This window comes from Tricharina praecox (assembly GCF_024521635.1).
Source record: "Tricharina praecox strain CBS 144465 chromosome Unknown BZA05scaffold_1, whole genome shotgun sequence".
NCBI classification, from domain to species: Eukaryota; Fungi; Ascomycota; class Pezizomycetes; order Pezizales; family Pyronemataceae; genus Tricharina; species Tricharina praecox.
Genome location: NW_026250403.1, coordinates 2111317 through 2131596, shown reverse-complemented (window position 1 = coordinate 2131596; position 20280 = coordinate 2111317). Strand labels below are relative to the sequence as shown.

General features: G+C 54.3%; 6 protein-coding genes across 6 annotated transcripts; 2 read left to right on the top strand and 4 right to left on the bottom strand.

Annotated features, from left to right (window-relative positions):
* The first annotated feature begins 1894 nt into the window (after positions 1 to 1894).
* Positions 1895 to 3395, top strand: BZA05DRAFT_382841 (uncharacterized protein). The gene has a single exon (XM_051482161.1). The coding sequence runs from the start codon at positions 2210 to 2212 to the stop codon at positions 3317 to 3319; it is 1110 nt and encodes a 369-aa protein (XP_051344543.1). The 5' UTR covers positions 1895 to 2209; the 3' UTR covers positions 3320 to 3395.
* Positions 3396 to 4260: 865 nt separating this feature from the next.
* BZA05DRAFT_440552 (glycosyl hydrolase family 61-domain-containing protein) lies at positions 4261 to 5423 on the bottom strand (the record flags this gene model as incomplete). Its single annotated transcript, XM_051486604.1, has 4 exons — positions 4261 to 4281; positions 4335 to 4780; positions 4849 to 5232; positions 5288 to 5423. The coding sequence occupies 4 exons, from the start codon at positions 5421 to 5423 to the stop codon at positions 4261 to 4263; spliced, it is 987 nt and encodes a 328-aa protein (XP_051344542.1).
* Positions 5424 to 9492: 4069 nt separating this feature from the next.
* Positions 9493 to 10849, bottom strand: BZA05DRAFT_428113 (putative arabinan endo-1,5-alpha-L-arabinosidase A). Its single transcript, XM_051486089.1, has 4 exons — positions 10436 to 10849; positions 10313 to 10380; positions 9719 to 10254; positions 9493 to 9663 (listed from the first exon to the last, which is right to left on the bottom strand). The coding sequence occupies exons 1-4, from the start codon at positions 10698 to 10700 to the stop codon at positions 9546 to 9548; spliced, it is 987 nt and encodes a 328-aa protein (XP_051344541.1). The 5' UTR covers positions 10701 to 10849; the 3' UTR covers positions 9493 to 9545.
* A 1223-nt stretch (positions 10850 to 12072) lies between these two features.
* BZA05DRAFT_330335 (uncharacterized protein) lies at positions 12073 to 13197 on the bottom strand (the record flags this gene model as incomplete). Its single annotated transcript, XM_051480531.1, has 2 exons — positions 12073 to 12776; positions 12837 to 13197. The coding sequence occupies 2 exons, from the start codon at positions 13195 to 13197 to the stop codon at positions 12073 to 12075; spliced, it is 1065 nt and encodes a 354-aa protein (XP_051344540.1).
* A 1129-nt stretch (positions 13198 to 14326) lies between these two features.
* BZA05DRAFT_382835 (30S ribosomal protein-like protein S7) lies at positions 14327 to 15575 on the bottom strand. Its single transcript, XM_051482160.1, has 3 exons — positions 15275 to 15575; positions 14891 to 15202; positions 14327 to 14834 (listed from the first exon to the last, which is right to left on the bottom strand). Exons 1-3 carry the CDS (start codon positions 15506 to 15508, stop codon positions 14400 to 14402), a joined length of 981 nt encoding a protein of 326 aa, XP_051344539.1. The 5' UTR covers positions 15509 to 15575; the 3' UTR covers positions 14327 to 14399.
* Positions 15576 to 15766: 191 nt separating this feature from the next.
* BZA05DRAFT_428110 (uncharacterized protein) lies at positions 15767 to 20152 on the top strand. The gene is made up of 3 exons (XM_051486088.1): positions 15767 to 17862; positions 17918 to 19503; positions 19594 to 20152. The coding sequence occupies exons 1-3, from the start codon at positions 16115 to 16117 to the stop codon at positions 19698 to 19700; spliced, it is 3441 nt and encodes a 1146-aa protein (XP_051344538.1). The 5' UTR covers positions 15767 to 16114; the 3' UTR covers positions 19701 to 20152.
* The last annotated feature ends 128 nt before the right edge of the window (positions 20153 to 20280 follow it).

The window sequence follows — 20280 nt, the reverse complement described above, 5'->3', positions numbered from 1 at the left end:
ACGTCGGGGTCGGGCACAGCGATCCCTCCCTCTCGCTGCAGGGCCAAAAAGACGGTCCGGCCGAAAGTTGAAGCATGTCTCTCGTGAACTCGGAAGGAGGGAGGGGGGGTGTGTCGATCGGTCTCGTGAGCGCTCGTGTATCGTACCCTTCCTGGCGTGGATGGTAGATGGCCTAGGTGGATGGTCTAGGTGGATGGTCTAGAACTTTCGCGATGACTGGCGGCGGGGGGATAGCCTGGGTCAAAACGGGCGGGGGGAGGGGGGATGTATGGGTACGTGCCTGTCCGTGCGATGTCTGCATCTACTATAACTGGCCCTGGACTTTGAAGTTTGAAGTTCGGGAAGTCAATCGTTTTCTGTCTGTCCGTCTGGCCGTCTGTCTGTCGGTAACCATCCGTAGGCCGTAGCACGGGAAACCCCGTTTGGGATACCAAGTACCTATCTAGAGTATGTAGGTGCTCTTGATACTACACAGAGCACCGGAGAAGTTGAACTGTTCAAGGAACTGTTTTGCCCCCGCATCTACGGCCTTACTTTGGCATTCTGTGGAAGGTTCCAGGGAGGCTTTGACCGTTTGACGTGTGCGCACGGCGGAGGGGCACTTTGAAGTTTGCACACACTCAGCACACTCATGGAGGCTTCACACTCATGGAGGCTTCACACTCACTCAATTTATTGTCGCATACGGTACGGTACAATTACTACGGTATGGTATGGCGACTCAGACGGGTGCTCTTGTGTAATCATCATTGCATCCAACCCCACTACCTCATCGAGAGCGATCCCGCCACTTGCCACTTACCACAGAGAGAGAGAGAACATCAATTTATTGCCGCATGCAGCCTTTACTAGGCAAACTATGGCGACCACCAACTTCCCGACCTTTCGTGCCAGCTCCACCCACTTACCACAGAGGAATCTCATGCCCAGTATTCATCGGCGAGTGAGCGCCCATGGAACTGCCACATGTGTATTGCAATCTCCACCTGGACCCCCCCCCCCCCCCCCACCCCCCCACCCCCGAACCTTCCGTATGCGGCAAGTCCAATATGTAGGTAGAGTAGGTATCAAAATTCTACTGGGCAGTGGGCGCAGCAGGCCGTCACGTAAGATCGCGCCCGTCCATCTCCATCTACGCGTAAGCACCGCGTCGGTCGGTCGGTCGGTCGGTCGGTCGCGTCATCCGCTGGCCTACCGTTGCATGTTGGCATTGCTGCCCCACCAAGTTCCAACTTCGTCCTCCCCCAGGGGCCGGCAGGGCCAGCACTACCTACTATATTTACAGCCTGTCCTCTGCTGTGAGTCATTCGTTTTCGTTTCAGTTAATTGCTGGTCTGGAAAACAACACAGCCCGCCCATCCACACGCGTCGAAGACTCGAAACATTATAGCTCGTAACGGCGGCCCAGCCTAGTGGGCACTGGTCTCGCAGGTCGCGCGCGAGTCATTTCGAATGCGCCGCACAAGCTCCGACTTGGGGCCGGCGCCATGACCTAACTTTCTAACTTTAAGACGCCCGCCGGTAGATATATAATGCCACAGACGGGTCCCTTTCTCTGACGCGCGCGATGCAAACAACGTCGCGTTTGCTTGAACACATACATCGCAACTACATACGACGCACCACGGAACGACGCACGCACGACGCACAAACGGAAGCGATGAACAACCACTCGCTCGGCCCGTGGTCGCGGGTCCTCGTGCGTCTCGACGCCGTCCCGACCAGCACGATCCTGGCGTCTTTACCCAAGACGCGAAAGCGCGGTTTAACAACGCCCGACAACACGCAGCCGGCCGCGCACTCCCCCAGTTCCGTCTCGCGCCCGGCCAAACGCATCCGCTCCTCCGGCACAACCGCCTCGTCAGCGCGGCTTCTGCAAGCGACACAAGCGCGGCCGTCGACGACGCGCGACCCGTTCGCGCTGCTGCCGCTGCACGTGCTGGCAAAGATCGTGGCGCACCTGAGGCCGCTCGACGTGCTCGTACACCAACGCGTGTCAAAGGCATGGCGCGTTATTCTCGCGAGCGAGTATGTTTACACACTGGCGCTGAGATACCACTTCCCGTTTGCGCGAGAGGCGGAGTGCGTTTGGGCGCTGCATAGAGATGGGGAGAGGTTTCCTGAGGCGGCCGTGGAGGGGTTTAGGACTGCTGCGAAGAGGGGGGTGAGGAGGGTGAGTGGGGTTGAGACGGTAAAAGGCGGAGTGGGAATGGGCTGTTGGGTGGCGGCCGATAGCTGGTTGGTCTTCGATGAGGGCTTGTGCGGGCGGGATGAGAACCGGGTTGGGGTGCAGAAGTTGGGTGGTGGTGAGGCGGGCAGGGGCTGGATCACGGTCGGGGTGAATAGAGTCCAGGATCTGTCGGTGGGTGGCGGGTTCTTGCGGGTGTTGCTCAACCCCGGACCGGGAGACGCGGACGAGAGTGACAACACCACCGGCCCGTGGAGCATGCGACTCTACGACCTTTCGGATCTTTCCCTTGTGTGGCAAGTCGGGGTTCCGGCACACGCGGCCGTCACGCAGAACATGTCGGATTCCCACACCGGATACATCGTGCACGACAAGGAGGCGACCGCGGATGGCGCCCATCCGCGCAGAACAATTGTTCTCCATCTCCTCTCCCTGAAGACGGGGGAGGCAACTACGGTACTCAGCGGGATCGAGTACCGCCTGTGGGGTACCCGAGCTAGCTATATCACGCCCAACAGCGAGATCCTCGCGGTGGCAACGTGCGATAATATCCGCCTCTTCTCCATCCCGTCGGGAGGCACACTCCTCTCCACCGTTCCCATCCACCAACAGCAGCAAAACATACCACTACAGCCCCCCACAACGTCCCCACCGCAGGTGCACTTCGCCTTCTCATCAGTGACCAACACGCTCTCGATCATCGACGACTCCGCCGCAAAATCATGGAAGATCCGTATCCTTAGCGCCACCGCTGTAGAGCTGCACGAGGCCATCACGTACGGAAGGACAGACGTCCAGGCAACACAGCTGTTCGGACACCATGGCGATTGCATAGTCCTCTCCCCGTCCGAGAAGGGAGTGCAGATCGACGCGGTCTGCTACGATGGTGCGGTTGAGTACGCGAGGCGGAGGGTGCTCCCGCCGCCGGCAGGGGAGGAAGAGCAGGGCGCGGCTATGGAAGTGGAAGTGCAAATGGAAGTGCAACCGAGCCGTTGCCGTATTCCGGCGGTGGGAATGCAGCTGGCAGGCGCGGTGAGGGATGAGAGGTGGGTTGTGTTTAAAGGCTCGAACGAGGTGGCGAATTCAGATGGGCATGCGGCTTTTTGGGTTGTCGATTTCGGGTCGGATTAGATTTTAGGGTGGCGGTTTCGTGGATTGTGTGTATGATAATAGAATTGGGGGTTCGCCGTAAAGAAAAGCAAAGGAAAGACATCGTCTGATCGTAAAGATGTATGTGCATATGTAGGTGTTCACAACTGCTGTTCTAGGTACGGCAATAGGTAGGCTCCATCGGCTAGGTATTACAAACCTCCTCCGCCCCTCACCGGGTCTCTGTGGACCATCTCCACAATCCCCGACATCGCATCCATTCAACACCGTCGCGAGTGACGAGTGACGAGTCCATCACTTAGCCCCGTCCACCCACCGCGGATCCTCGGCAGCTCCATCTCTGCCACCCACTATTCAGCCACGCAGGACCAATCGAGTCTCGACAGCCATCAAGTTTTATAAGCAATTTTGGCAGCTTGGAACTCGATACCTATGCTTTTGCGTTTCACCCTTCACCTTTCTTTAGCCTCCGCAAGGCTGAGGAGCAGCATATCACTCGGCGGGAAACTTTATCTCCGCCACCCCTATTCAGCCACGCAGGACTAAACGAGTCTCGGCAGCTATCGGGTTCTATACGTAGTACTATTTTGGCGGCTTGGAACTCGATACTCTACGCTTTTGCGCTTAACCTTCCGCAAGGCTCAGGAGCAGCAGATCTCACTCGGTGGGAAACATATTGTCGTCAGTCTTCACAGAATACCATCAAAAAGCGCCTCCCGCAGGTTGCAGTGTAGCATTGCAGCAACGAAGTTTCGATTCTGCTGCATACAGGTACATACACACGGAGAGTTGCCAGCAACATCTCGACTCTCGGCTCTCGACTCTGCCGCCACACAAACCGGCTGGCTATCCTAACAATAAGTACAAGTAGAATACATAAGGTGGAGTACATATAAGAGAAATAAAACAGGCAAATATGTATAAAAAATAGATTCATCCAGGAGTTACTGGATTTACTGGATTTACTGGCACTGCGAGTAGTACTGCACCACTGTCAGTCTGTTGTTCAGGAGCAGGGCTGGGGGGGATGGCTTACGTCGTTAACCTTCGCGCAGCTGATTCCGGCGACACACGCCGTGGACCCAGTCCAACCATTCCCACCGCACTGACCCCACTTCGCCACAGGATCCCCAGCACCAGGCGCAGCACCCGTCGGAGCAGGCGTAGCCCCCGGACTCCCCTGCGTCTGCGTCTGCACGGGCGCCCCGGGCGCGAGCGTGGCGGACCCCGACCCGCCATACCCGCCTCCACGGGTATACCCGCTCCACACCGCGGGGCCAGGCAACTGATACGCGGGGAGGTTCCCGCCGTAGATGTTGTAGTTCACGGCGGGGTCGGTGTACTTGTAGGTCCCCGGGAAGGACACGCCGGCGGGGAGACGAGTGCTCCCTGAGCCCACCACTTCGATCTGGATGCACTCTGTATAGTACTGCATTCCGCGCGCCGGGTTGGTTTTGTACGTGACTTCGGCTTCGTGGAGGGCTGCGGGGGTGGGGGGGTTAGTTGGAGGTGGAAGGGGATGGGGGGAAAGGGACGCGGGGAGAACACACTCAGCATCTCCGGCTTCAGCAGGTACTTCCCCGGCGCCACGTCGGGGATGTAGATATAGTGCCTTCCCTTCGCGGCGATGAGCTTGTCGACAGCCCAATTCGCGGTGGTCCCGGCGTCCTGCCACAGCTTGACCCAGACGTTTCCAGCGCCGTTGTAGGCGGCGGGGGCTATGTACACGAGGACGGGGCCCTTATGGGACGAGGCGATGATATCGTCCGACGCCGCGCGCGAGTCGTGGTGCCACTCGAACGTGAACTTGTCGCCCGGCTTGACGGTCACCCATCGGGGCGCTACGGCGTTGTTAACGTTGCAGGCCATCGCCGAGGAGTCCAGATCCTTCACCGGGTTGTTGTTGGGTGGGCATCGGATGTATACGGATTCACCTGGGGACTGTCAGTGCGGGCTGGGAGATGTATGACGGCATGGGATTTCACTCACCAGTCTGCCTTCCTGACGCTTGCTGGCCGCAACCGAGACCTTGGTCCACCTCGTTGACCCAGACGGCATACACGGTGGTGTGAGCGTGAACCAAGGCGGCCAGGAGGGCGAAGCCAGCGAGGATGGAGAACCTCATCTCGAAAAAAGCGGGAGAGGATGAACGGTTCTGTAGAAGCTGGACTGGGTGAATAAAGACTGACGGACGGACTGTGATGAGGAGGAGCAACGAAAAATTCTTGCGGGCCCTCAGGTTGGTTTATATGATTGCACACACATACATACATCCTCGGCCTGAAGGCTGAATCTGACAGAAAAACAAGATGGTATACCTAGGTAAATTGGAAACAGCAATAAAGCGAACATTGCCAATGGCCCCCATAGAGTGGATGTTGACAGGGAATAGGAGGAAAAACAACTGTATATTCTTCAGATTCAATATCATCACACAGGGAGAGAGCGAGCTCACGCACCAGGTGATCAGCCTGCCATAGCACACGGAGCTATCGCACCGACTGCCGCTGTCAAAAACCGAAGCCAAACCCGTGGTCTGTGGGATACCTCGATGTCTCGGGACACCAGACATTGAAATCCATCATCCCTCATCGACATCATCTTGGCACGCGACATTTGGTTCCCGCATTTGGCACTGAAGCTACCCCGGATTTTCGGGACATAAACCGTAAGCTTAACTGCTCGAGCTAGGGCAAGATTCCAAGATCTTGAGCTAGAATACCAGCGCGATCCGTATCTGGGGCTTGGGTCGTGTGTTGCGGATTCCCCAATCACTGCTGCGAGAGCAGGCGCAGTGTAACATAGCTTAACTTGCGGAGGGTTTAACATAATGGGTTAAGGGAGCTCCCATGCTAGCAAGCGAGTGAGCATCATGCAACGTTAACATACATACAGCAGGATCGGGACGGAATTTTTAGCAAGCTTCCTAGACTGGTTTGACCTATTGTGGCGGTTTGAGGTGAGAGTAAAGTACCGGTACCTTGGCAAATACTTACTTAGGCAGATTTTAATAGGTAGTCGATGCGTGGTGGATGCGTGCTACCGGGGGGTTGGATATCATCCCGGAGTCCGGGACTATGAGGCGGCCCGTCCTGAGCATGAACGGTATCGGCTGCCTATGCTTGCTTTCAACAGACATTCCGGAAACTATCAGTCTAAATCTGGCGGTTCGGGTGGCACGGTAAATCTATGGCAGCGAAATTCTGCGGCAGCGATTGCAAATAAGCGCCAAATCCGAGTAATTGCGCGATCGCGGGAATGTCTGCTGCGGTCATTGTACGTATTACTCGAAGTTCAACTCACCACTCACCACAGCCCCTTAGGTCATGTGTTGTTGGGCAGTTCTAGACGCCTATCCAAAGTATTGTACATACATTAGGTAGGTACTTGATAGGTCCTTCGGATGACGATAGAGCAAGTTCCGGAAACACATCTTCATCCACAAGAACCAGCATCGAGGACACACGCCGCAACTAGAACATCGACGGTGTACGGGACAGGCTAGGAACTGCGGCCATCATCGCCAGCTTTCAAGGTAGCCACTGCGGTTCCGGCACTGCGACTCCATGTTCTGGAGCCAAGTTTGAAGCTCAGAACGAAGAAAAAGCAAAGATTGTCACCCCTGCATCGACCAACTGTTCATAGCTAGAAACACAGCAGCGGCGTAAGCGGAATCGTGAACCGCCTCAGGCCTTTCGTTAGCTCCAGATGGCTCTGGTGAAGATGAAAAGAAAAGCCTTACAGGGCCGAAGAATCCTAGACAACTGTTCATCTAACCCCGATCCTCGGTGACTCCGGAGAGTTAGCACTGTACCACTTCAAAGTTTGGCGTGGCGGGTCTGGGCGACGTCCGGCTTGCTGGTTGTACTGTTCCCATCCATTCTCCTATGTAGATCCATACTACTCTGCAGGTTAAGCGGTAGGTCGTGATCGTGGTGACTGGGTTGGGTCGTGAAAGATTTAATACGATCGAAAGTGATCACTCACTGCATTGTCCTCATTTTCTGACCGATTCGGGAAGATTGTTCAAGTCTCACCTAACCTAGGTAGGTAGCTGATATTGAGTTCTCGCCGGCGACCGCCGCACTCTATATGGTCGAGGGCAGTTGCTGTCAAAAGGGCGGTGATGGAACATGATCCGCGGAGCGCGACGGCCTGTCTCTCCGGCTTTACTGCGTCTAGGCGTGTAACGGGGAGTTGACTGGGAAATCCGAGGAACTTCAGTTCCAATGATATCATTCATTCATGAGTTCCCCAGACCTGGAAGTTTTGGCTTCAGACATCCGTACCTATTCTTGCTTTGAAATCAAAACATTGGCAGTGATAGACTGATAGTTGCTGTAGTCTTGCACATGGACGACTCCCGCCAGATCCGTAGGAATTCCTACCATCATACTGCTAATGAGGAAATGTTCCTGTGCACTGTATCAGATGTCCGAGAGCTTTGTGTGAGAAGTCCGCTCTCTGCAGCGCGCGTGATACTTTTGCTACTAGATCTTGACAGGGCGGTCAACCGTCCGTCCAGTCCGTATTTGAGGTTGCCCGAGACGGGACGGAATTAGTCGGCTGAAGAGAACAAGGACTACAGTCTTCCGGGCTGGCGAATTGAGGACGGGACTACAGTCCACTAGCGGACGGTTGACCGCCCTGGTCTGCTGCACTCTCGATCCACGGCTGGTTTCTAATCGTCAACCACGGCTAAAAAGAGTTGTTTCTCTGTGAGCTGCGCGAGAGGCTGATATCGGCTTTGTGTGTGCGGCGAGCGCTATTCTTTTTTTCTTCCTTTTTTCTTGGTTTAATCAGTACATGCTTGTGCGTTTATCGCTATTCTTTTTTTGTTTTTGTTTAATCATCGCTGTGGGAAGGAGTTCATACTCACTCACTCGGAGGTCGAATGATTTCGTGTGATGTCAAAAATGCGTCGACACCTTGGAATGTAGCGGTGTTCGCTGAAAAGCAAACTTTTGAGTCGCAGCTAGTGCGCTAGAAGTGGTTGCTTGGAATCCACCCACTTCACCTACAAAACCCTCCTTCCCCCCACCCTTCCTCTCATTCTCCTTCCTCTCTCCACTCATTAACTTCTTCTTCTTTCCCGTCCAGCACTAATTGGTGATTCATGCTACTTACTTAGATTAGGTAGTTTAATTATTTTCCATGGTCCGATACCGACGATAAGGATACTGGCAGTAATGCTACCTTCCTTCCTTCCTTCCTTCCACCTGAGCCCGAGCTCAATCCTCGAGGTAAGTCCCTCTCCCCCCCCACGTTTTACTTCCAAAATAACCTTACAGAGCTATCCTGATCAGCCGTAGCAGCGAGAAACTGAGGGATCCGTGCAACCGGTCTACAAAGTAGACTGTTGCAGTTAGACGGGTCCAACCCTCGAGGCTGAGCAGAAAAGATCGGGGTTTTCTCTTCTGCTGCCGGCAAAGCTCTTTCCCCCTTCTTCCGGAGGTCCAAGTCGGTCAAGACTTGACTTGCCGACTTGCTCCCGTTGGATGGCCCCTGACGGGGAAGAAAAAAGTAAGAAGTATAACTTGGTTTACTATCCCCCCAAGTTATACGCGGAGGTTTTCTTCCTTTGCTGTGAGTCTGTGACAGCAAAGGTCTTTCCTCCTGGCCATATGTGTGTGTGAGGCTTGCATGGCCAAGGCCACCTCTCCGAAACCGGGAGACAGACGGTTTTTCGGACGAGCAAATAAAAAAACCAAAGAAGTATAACTTGGGCTACTGTCCCCCGCCCAAGTTATACGCGTATACCGTGGTTTACTTACCCCCCCCCCCCCGTTATACGCGGAGGTCTTCTTCCTTTCAAAGTTGAAAGGTCTTGCCTCCGGCCATGCATGAGAGGCATGCATGTCCATTGGCCAAAATTTTGCTGCTCTGGTCGCTGTGCGAGACAGCGACATTGACTTGGTGCGCGAATTGTCGTTTGGGCGGTGCGGAAGTTCGGAGATCGTATGGATAGAAGATGCGGTAGAGAGGGAGAGAGAGATTTAGAATAGGAGATTTTATTGACTGTCTTACTTGATAGAAGGATGAAAGAGCGGGCATCATGGACGGTTTATATAGAAGAAAACAGGTGATACAGCGCCATACAGTTCCCGAGTAACTTACTTGATGTCAAATTTTCACTGTCATGATCATAGATATCACTTGAAAAAGCCTCAAAATCAAAATCAAAATCAAAAAAACTGCAATTTTGGCTTATGATACCAGTACATAGTCTCCCATCCTCCTCGTTAACCTAGACAGCAGTAGGCCATCCATTGCTCCAGTTGAGTTTGTTCCATCCAAATGTCTTCTGTCCATCGGCGTACCCAACAGTCGTGTCGACGTAGTGGTAATACAGCACCGAACCGAGCCTTTTCTCATTAGCAGTGATACTCTGAGAGGGAGGGAGAACAGTGGTGAACTCACGTAGGATCCGTAAAGACACCCTGACCGCCAGGGCCATAGACATTATCATGGCTCGCCAACACGGTAGTTCCACCTCCGCTCAAACAACTCTTCCCATCGCTGTCGACATACGGCCCGCCGACCGCCTCAGAGCGACACACATGGATCCTATACTCGGCGCCCTGCTCCGGGCGACTCGTATCGAACCCGCAGCACGAGCCCGACGAGAAAAACATATAGTAATAGTTATCATTCTGGTAGACGAACCCAGCCTCGACGGCATGAGTGCCGGTGCTATTGTAGACCACCTGAGACGCGGACACTCCCGAGGCGACCTTCGTGGGCGGATCGGCCATGGCAACTTGGTATAGGTCCCCCCAGAAACTGCCGAACGTCATGACGTATGCTCCATCCGAGGTTTGCACGAGCTGTCCATCGATCGCGTTGTACGCGCTGCCGGCTTTGGACGCGATGCCGGTCGCCCCAAGGTCCTCCCATGAGCCTACGTCCATGGTCTTGGAACGCGCCACGCCGATGGCTGAGACTTGGCTGCCGAACTGGAGCACGGGGGGTTAGCTGGCTGGCAAAAGCCGGTGGGTGGCGGATACTACATACAGCGCTGACGGAGTAGTAGAGGTAATAATAATCCCCAATTGGGCCCTGAACATCGGGCGCCCAAAGATCTGTCCGCACGCATCAGTGCCTCCTCTCTTCCCTCACAAAGGTAGGAAGAACCACCATCCTTTCCGCTGATATCGATTATACTCCCATCGGGAATCGCGCTTCCCTGCATAGTCCACGGCCCCTCCAGCGCCGCCGCCGTAGCAACGTTGATTTTATTCGCCGTGCTGAAACGGAAGTAAGTGCCGTCGCTAGTCCGGCGGATGATGGCGGGATCGTGCGACATGCCCTGACAGGTGCCCGTGCATGCGCCGGGAGTCTGTGCGCTCGCAAGGCTGCAGAGCGAAATGAGTGCTGTGAGGAAGAGGGAGAGGAGCTGCATCGTTGTGCTGGTGCTGCTTGCTTGCTTGTTTGCTTGCTGTGGTGATGAAAAGCTGGACGGATGATGGCGGAAGAGAACGGTTTATGTATACATTTTTCATCGTGAATGTCCGCGCGGCGTCGCGGTGATATTGGATTGGAGTGGGGTGGGATGGATGTGTTTCACTATGGCCGATGATGTAGCTGAAACCAATGGAGCATGGAAGGTTTATCATATGTAGCCTGTTGATAGCACCTCGGGGTCCGAGTCACGGATGCATTACATCCCGGGGGATACAGACGGCCCAAAGTACTCCTCTATGGCTTGGGAGCTGGAGTGACGACTCGAGGTTGTGGGGAGAGGATATAGGCGACGGGGAGCTCTAGATGGAGGAGTTGTTTAGACATGTCAATTGAGCCCTCCTCCCCACCAAAAAAAATCTCCGGCGTTCGTACCATATATCTCCATCCAGCCAGCAGACCCATCCCAATCGCGGACCGAAATCGGTCCTACACGCACGGACCTACCGCCGTACCGTGCCGCATCTCCGATCGTAGCATTACGATCTCTTGGGGAATAAAGTACTTCTGTGCATAGGACCCAGGGTCGGGAATGGTGGATGGCAAGTGGCCGAGGCATCCGTGGTCCATTGGGTCCATCGAGTTCACCCGAGTGACCGGATTGAATTTGATAATTGATCCCTGATTGGGTTCTGAGAGTGAGAGAGAGAGAACATCAATTTATTGTCACATACGGCCTGTCCAGACTGTGGAGACCTCATACCCGACCTTCCTGCCAGCTTCACGGGGATGAAGAGAACGCTCCATCGCCGCCGGCCCGTTGCTGCGCTACTGCCGAGCCTGGAGAGCGCGTGATACCTTGTGAAGGAGTCTAGGTTGAATCCAAACCGCCGCATGATGACAGTTCCGTTCTTATTTGCTATCAGTGCACCACACTCGACCCACTCAGAACGATTCAGTTTGTCCGTGCTCTCTCTTCAACTAGCGTAAGGGGAAGAAAGAAAAAAAGAAAAGAAAGGGAATAAAGTAGAAAACCCGTAAGAAAGAGGTACTTGAACAGAAAAAACACAATAGTAAGTATGAAATTCCGACTCAAAGCAATAGCCCCATCGCATGCCGTCCAAACGATCCCATGCCGTCCAATCCCAGCCCACCCAAACCAAACCAAATTAATGACGTGAAGGAATGAACTACCTCCTGACCAAGTAAGCCAGGGAAGGAAATGCACTCAATGCACCAGTGAGCATGAGAGCCCAGGCGATAGCGAAAACATCCTTATGCCTCCATCCCATCGTCACGCTGAACACCCCAATATACCCTGCACCAGCAACCGCCACACCCAGAAGCGGCAAAAACACCGCGCACACCCCTAGTCAACTGAAAGCCGTCGCGAGAAAGTCGTCCATCGCCTCAACGCCAGTAGTATCACCACCCCAGTCCGCAGCAGGTCCATGAATCTCCATCAAACCCGCCATCAGCACAGCCATATCAGCAGTATCCCAACTGTCGTCGTCATCTGCATCCGCGGTGCTTGTGTTCTCGTGCTGTGTGTGATCATCATCATCTATGTGCCGTATCACCCACTCTTGACCATACGACGCCCGGCCTCCGCCCTCTCGTCCCCACCGAGAAGCGGCCCGACGACGAGCCGCAGCCCGCTGTCCCCACATCGCACGTGCTAACTCAGACTCGCTGAAGTTGTAGGGGACCCCTGGAACCTTCTGATGCTGGTAATGGCATTCGTTACCAAACGGGCACCATGGAGCATTGCTTAGGCGGCCATGAGGGGGAACGAGGCCGCTCTCGTTGCGAGGCGGGGGAGCTCGAGGCTGTAGAGAAGCAACAAAGTATCGGCAAGGAATGTTGGATAGACGAAGTCGATACACTCGCTCTATTTGCTTTTTCTGCGGAGTGGTAGTGGGAAATACAACCGACGGGATGATGTATCGAGTGCGAACACGGCAGAGCGGACAGGTTTTGGAGGTGCTTGCGAGCGCATGTGGATCGTCGGCGTAAGGATCGTCATGTCGTCCGTTGCGGGCCGTGCTGGAGCTGCAGCGCCACTTCCTGATACAAGCTATCCCATGTAGGTTAGGAATGAATAGATTCAATCGCGGAGTAGGGAGGTATAAAATACATAGACAAAAGATGTGATCGCAGCCGGTCATTAGCCCGTAAGTCTCCGGCTTATCGAAACAGATCGAGCAAGTCTCGACCTCTGACGGGTCGGCAGTTGCAGAGGCATTGGGAGTAGTGGTGGTAGTGGTGGTGGTAGTAATGGTGGTGGTGGAAGACGGTGTGGTAGTAGTAGTGGTGGTGGAAGACACAGCGACCGTCTCTGACGCCGTGGGTATTTCGAGTTCATGTTTGTACCAACACTTTTCGCCTCGAGTGCAGCAACCAGCCTGGAAGAAGCGGCACAGACCGTGAACTGAATTGGGGCTGCCTTGGCGACCGGATGTCACAGAATCTGTGCTTTCCCGGAGAGTCAACTCCATTGCGGCTGAAGTGATGTTCGGAGTAGCCGGGTGTGTGTTATCCGGAAGATCTTGAGTCTCTGAAACTGACCGCGCCTCTTCCACCGTTGTCTCTGCTGCTGAAGGTGGCGCTGGCTGGAGGGGAGCCACAGAGGCGCCGGGAACGAACTCGCGAGCAAGGGGGGATGGTCTCTGGGTGCGGTGTCGTTGTGGTCTCAGAGGAGCTGGGATGAGCGGCGGCGGCGGCGTATCGGCGTTGACTGAGATCGAAACGTTGGAGGCAGCCAAACTGGGGTCGTCTGCATCGCCGCGATCGTTGCCGCGCCGTTGATATCGGCCTCGGCGGGGCTGGCGTGTGTGATGCGACGCTGGCATCTCTGGACTAATCTCCCGAAGCTAATGCGGCAGGGGAACAATCGCAATATTAACAGTGAGTCCAAACGGTGTTGGGTGTTTGGCCCTGTTGGAAGCTATTTCTGATTCGTGATCGGCAGCTGGTAGAGAAGTCGAGGAGGATGTCGGATTGGTGGCTGGGTTGATAGAATCGGAAGGAGGGGGTTGTGGTGAAGGAGTAGAACAGACGAACTTCACGCCGCACCTGAGAAGCAGGAGCACGGTGAGACGAGGTGACGTGACTTTCCGTTAAAGGGTTCTTTTGAAGTATGCTAACCGAAAAACAGAGGAGTGGGGCTAGTTAGTGGGTAGAGGGGAGAGAGAGGAAGGAAAGGGGAGGGGAGTGACTTCAGCGGGAGCCTCCTCGGTGATGCCCACATTTTGTGTGGGTTCAGTAATCGCTGCGGGTGCAGGGTGCAGCTACTCTACGCGTACAAGCAGAGAGTTCTTTTATTCTAGTTCCGGCGGAACACACTTTTCACACACGCCAATCTGATGCGTCCACGACTGGCGGAAGGCCCCTGCTTGCCCGAGTAGTTGCTTGCCCGAGTAGCTGCTTGCCCGAGTAGCTGCTTGCCCGAGTAGCTGCTTGCCCGAGTAGCTGCTTGCTCGAGTAGCTACTCGCATGAGCACTCTACGCATACTACCGTAGTGACAGTCTGAAGAATTTCATCTCCTTCACCGTTTGACCGATGCGGGGAGACCTCAAGTGTATTCGATTCACCGTGTTTTCACTACCAATTCACATACCCGGTACATGGAAAGCAGAAGTACTTCATTAGCTTACAGGCAGTCCCCCATGAACTTTGCGTTCCTTTGTGTGTAGTAATTTACAATATCTTGACCTTGACGTTTGCTCGTGATGCAACCGCCGTCTTGTGAACCTGCTGTCTCTTATCCCACGCCGAGCTCCTGCCCTCGACAACTGCCACAATCTCCTCAGCTAATCGCTCAGCCAAGCTCATGCGAGCCTTCTTCTTGTCGGCCGCCTCGATGATCCACATCACAGCCTTCCTGCGCCTCTGCTGCAGGAACATAGGGCTGGGAACACTCTCACGGAAACCTCCAGATCCCTTGACACTCTTGATCCTCAGGAGCGGCGCAACCGAGTCGATGGCGGTCTGTAGATACGCGACAGGGTCTGAGGGAAGGGACGAGAGCGGCGGAGCGGTGGGAATGATCGGTGTGCGGGCATTCGCTACCGGCGCGGATTTGGTGCGCAGGATGGCAAGCACTTCAGTCATTACCGAATGAGCGGTTGCTTTCTATAAACGCGAATCATCTTAGTTGTGCAAAGCATCCTGTGAGGTCGAATTCATACTTTTCCGTCGCGCATGATCAGATTGGTGACCTGCTCGACCACCGGGGAGTATCTTTTGCGCATGATTGAGGTGGCGGGAAGTGGTAGGTCTGGCAGAGGGTATTTGGCTCCCTCGGGAAGGGTGGGGCGGGGATTGATCTCCACGGCATCGACCTGGACGGGAGGGATGTCGGTCGCACGACCGAGTCCTTCGGCACGATCGCCAGCGCCCATAAGTGTCGAGTACTCGCGCTTCGACCCGGGGGTGGCGGTTGGGTCCGTCTTCAACACGCTGGGGGCATGCTTCATTGCTTGCGGGTCGCGCTTGATCACCTTAATTCGCAGCATGTCAGCGGCGAAACCGAAAAGGCATAACACTCACTCTCCCGGCGACAGGTGAGTTACCTCGGAGATCGGAGTGCCCTGTTCGAGGTCGGGTGGGGTTTCGCCGGTGATCTTGGCTGTGGCGGCGGCCTCTTCGGAGACATGGGGGAGCACGTCCTGGTTGGGGCCTTTGGGGACCTTAGGCGGGGCCAACGAGTATGAACGGAAGACGAAGGCAGCAGTCGCTGGGCACGGAGCCCTGAAGGGAACTATCTGCACGCATTGCGGTCTCAGGAGGAGCGTTCGTGGAGGCATTGGGGTGTTGGTGGAAGTTGGACGAGGTTGGGCCGGCCGGAGGTGTCGTGATGTTTCCTTCAGTGGGGTTCCTTGAAGTTCGTCGCCGCAACCAAGACTTACTAAGTCAGCACGTGGTTATGATAATATATGTTTAGAGTCGCAATAGAGAGAGCTTTCTGTCTCAAATGATACGTAAATTAGTGATATTTGGAGCTATCAATATGATCCAACTGAAATCTGTGCATTTCTCCCCTTCGTGTTATCACCGTCCCCCAGCGCGCCACTTCCCCACCCTGGTCTACGCCACACTATGACTGCCTCATACTCTCTTCAAGCATCATTAACTCCGCCGGTGATGACTGCAAGCAAGCTCAACCAAACCAAACCAACACCATTTCAACCCATCAAACAGTCTATTGCATCCCGAATAGCCCATATTCGATATCGTTTCTCCTACACGTGCCCGAACTACCACCACTCCCTCGCAGTCGTCGGGTTTACATATCCATCTGCACCTTATCACTACAGCCTCACCAATCCCAGGCTCTACGATCGATATACACTTGGAGCGATACCGAAACACCTTCAACACTACTCCCAGTATCCCGCTTGCGACGGTTTATAATGTTCAACTTTACAGGCTCCGCCCGGCGCCCCCGAAACGTTAACCTTTCCGGCCGCAAGCCGACCACTCCGTCTACATCCACATCTCAAAAGAACAAGGTCGCCACATCGAGCTCACTGCAGACGGCCCGCGAAGAGCGTGCGGCGCGAGAAGCAGAGCGCAAGAGGTTGAAGGCTGCGGGGACAATCCAACGGACGTGGCGAGGCCGGAAGGCTGCGGAACAACAGCGCAAGGAATGGCGAGCTGTGTGGGATGAGTACCCAGCCGATGCAAGCCATGCACCTACTCGAATTAGCCTATTCCTAGCATTTATGGATATGGGACGGAAGTGCCAGCCTAAGACGTGGAGCCGAGACGATCTCAAAAGGCTGAGTGGAATGCTGTTGGTTACACGTCTGTGGCTTTCGAGCGACGGTGATGATGGCTGTGATCCACAGCGGCGTCGGTATCTCCTCCGGATGCTAGGAAGGCTACTTGTTGAAGGAATCGACTCGGGGGCTGTGAAGGATGAAGCTTTGGAGCGGACCTTGCAAGTACTACCGAGTCTCACGTGGAATGTTCCCGAGCTTGTCGATGACCGTTACTATACCGCCCTGTCTAAAGAAACGGCCTCTCCCAACTTGCACGATTCGCGGTCACAGGCACTCGTCGAGGCGGTAGTAGCACCTTTGCGACTATCTGAAGGCAGAAGCGACGCCGATGTCGATGCGGCTTACAAGGCTTTCAATGCGGGCTACCTCATCACACCCGATCTGGTATCTCTGCTCGGTGACCGATGTATAAAAAACCTCATTGCCGGAGTGGACCTTCGAAAAGTAACCGAGTTCTTCAGCATGAATCTGGAAACCGAGAGCAAGCTGTGGTTGCTTTCACATGTCGTCCACTTTTCCAGGCTCAACAAAAATTTCATCGACCTCACGACTTCCGGATTGTCGGCCGATCGAGAAGAGTACATCAAGTTCCTCTCGATGGCTCTATCCTCCGTGGCGGTAGAAGTGGGCCAGCGAATTGACGTTGAGGATGTGACGATGAATGATGGAGAGGGGTCCGATGCTGAAGACGAAGGCACTTCCAGCAAACGTACCCGCGTCAAGAAGCAGCCGTTGCCACCTTTCGTGAAACAGCAGATAGAATCGCTGGTTCAGCAATCGTCGGTTACGTCTCTCCTCTCAAACACCAAATCGACGGACGGAAACGTGGATATACTTGCTGGATTCGCCCTGACCTTGCTCTTGGTTTTCCCAGCCCGTCGGACCGATATGAGGTTTTGGCTTTGCGTTGCTCTCACTGCAGACGGCGTACCGGCTGTCAAGTATGTGTGGAATGCGGTGAAGAAATGCCAACTCTTCACCTCCATCAAGCGCGATTCACGCGTAGCTGTTGACCCTTTGAAATACCCTCCTACCTTATCGAGGGGAATGTCCGTCAAGTCCATAGAAGATCAATGGAACCTGATATTTTTGTTTCTGGAGATGTACTCGTTCGTCCTGGTCACTGGCGACGACCATGAGTTCGTGCAAGGCAAGGGACGTCAGTTAGCGCTAAGTGAGGTCGGTGAGCTTGCGCTCTTCCTCAAGAACCTGTCATTCGCTACCTATTACTGGTACGGAGAGATCATGGGCGAGGATCCGACTAAGGATACCGGTGGCGAGGTGTTCTTCAAGCCGCGAGAGAACGGCAGGGCATGGGAATTGAATTACTTTCGCAGTGTGGTGACCGATGTCTTGAAGGCCATCTACACTAGGGAGTAAGTTATCTGACTCCCCACATCTAGGCATTCGCACAACTGACTTGGCTCCCAGTTCACGCAGGCATTTCCTTCCGAAGGACTTTTGGTTGATGGGTAAATACTTGACGTTGGACGGATTTATTGCTGCGGTGGTTCAAGAAGAGGAGAACCGTCTTCGACACCGAGATGGCGAATCAGAAGACGAAGATGATGGAGACTATCGCATCGATCCCGACTCGAGAGAGGCGATGGACCCAGCTACCCGTCATCATGCGGAACATGCACGACGGGAAAAGGCACTGAAGAAGAAGCAGCGGGCTAATTACCGGGCAGTCATCGAGTCTCGTTCGGAGATCCTGCAGAATTTACCGTTCACGATTCCATTTGACAAGAGAGTCGAGATCTTCCGGGAGTTTGTTTCGAAAGATCAAACGGCGCGCAGGAATGGGCACACCGACCCGGATCTGTGGAGGTTTTCGGTGATGAATGGTGCTGGCGTCGACGGAGACCGGCTTAGCAAGCACAAGGCCACCATCCGTCGGAAACACGAGTTCCAAGATGCTTATAATGCTTTCTGGAAGCTGGGTGAGGGGCTCAAAGAACCCATTCAGATCAAGTATATGGACAGGTTTGGGGCAGAGGAGGCCGGCATCGACGGTGGTGGCGTGACCAAGGAATTCCTAACGGGTGTCTGTGGAGAGGCGTTCTCCCCCAGTGCAGATGTACCGGACGACAACAACCCCAATGAGGATCCTGAGGACTTTGCTCATTATGGGGGCATCTCTCTGACCACGCTGGGTGTAAACAACATGTTCAAGGAGAATCCCGAGCACTTGCTTTACCCTAATCCGACGATGTTGGAAGAGGTCAAGCACAAATTGCGCCAATTCCTTATTACTGACAATCGATCTGTCATCACGGATATCCTCCATAGGTACGAGTTCTGCGGAAGAATCCTCGGAAAGTGCCTCTACGAGGGAATCTTAGTTGATCTCTCGTTTGCGCCGTTCTTCCTCTTGAAATGGTCACAGCCCTCGTCAGCGTCTGCGGTAGGTGTCAACGACCTCCGGGACTTGGATGCCGAGATGTACCGCCACCTGATGGCACTTATGGACTTTGAGGGCAACGTTGAGACTACGTTTAACCTCGACTTTACAATCACTACGCAAATCGCACCCGGCAAGATAGAGACGTACAATCTGAAGCCGAATGGAGATTCGATTCCCGTCACAAACGCCAACAGACTGGAATACGTCCACCTCGTTTCAAAGCACCGGCTTGTCAAGGAACCTGCAGCCCAAACGGCTGCATTCCTGAAGGGTCTCACCACGATCATCAATCCGCATTGGCTCAAAATGTTCAACCAGAGCGAACTGCAGACATTGGTCGGAGGAGATACAGGCAGCCCCATCGATGTCGAGGATCTACGCAGGAACACCATCTACGGGGGGGTATATTCCATTGGGGACGATGGAGAAGAGCATGAGACGATCAGGCTATTCTGGCAGGTTATGCACGAGCTCGACGATGCCGACCGCAGGAAGGTGCTCCGGTTCGTGACGAGTGTTGCTAGAGCGCCGCTTCTTGGGTTTAGGGTGCTCCGACCACGCTTCTCGATTCGAGATGCAGGAGAAGACCAGGCGAGGTTGTGTTCTGCTAGTAAGCTTGCCTTGCCACCGGTGCTCCTCTGCCGGAGGAGTGATTTTCGTGATGTTTTTTTTTGGCTAATGCACATGTCCGCTTATGTAGGTACCTGCGTGAATCTACTCAAGCTGCCGCGATACAAGAGTGCTAGGACGCTGAGGAAGAAGCTACTGTATTCGGTTCGGTCCAATGCTGGGTTTGATCTGAGCTGATCGAGCCGCGAACGAGAGATCTGCATGAATCGGATGTGACAGTTTTTTCTTGTTTTTCTCTGTTTCTGTGCTTTTCTTTTTTTTTTCTTGCTAGGTATTCTCGTAAATGGGGCTGTGGCCTTGTGATGGCCCGTCGATGGTTTGGGTGTTGGGAGTTTCTGTGCTTCGCTTGTCTGTACTCTTCTGCCTCCAGGCGTCTATGAATAAACAAGATTGGATGGAGATGAAGTTTGTCGGATTTGAGATGACAGATGTTTTTTGTGGTTTTTCTCGTAGTGTTTTTTCCGTAGTGTTTTTTTTTTCGCGGTGAGGATTCTTTTTTTGCAGTATTTTTCGATTTGTTTTCGTTACTCTTTTTTTTCTCCACACCCCCGTCGAGCTCACTAACGATGTGCTCGGTGGGGCACTCTAGCCTCAAGGTGTCTGTGTTTGACGGCGTTTCCTTTGTGGAGGTTGCCAGTCAGGGCTCGGAGCCAGGGTTGGCCGGTCGCGGTCGTGGTGACTGACGAGCGGCCGTGGCTGACCGCCACCAGAAGGTTAGAAAAGAGCCGCACACCGAGCCAACAAGGGTCACGCTGTG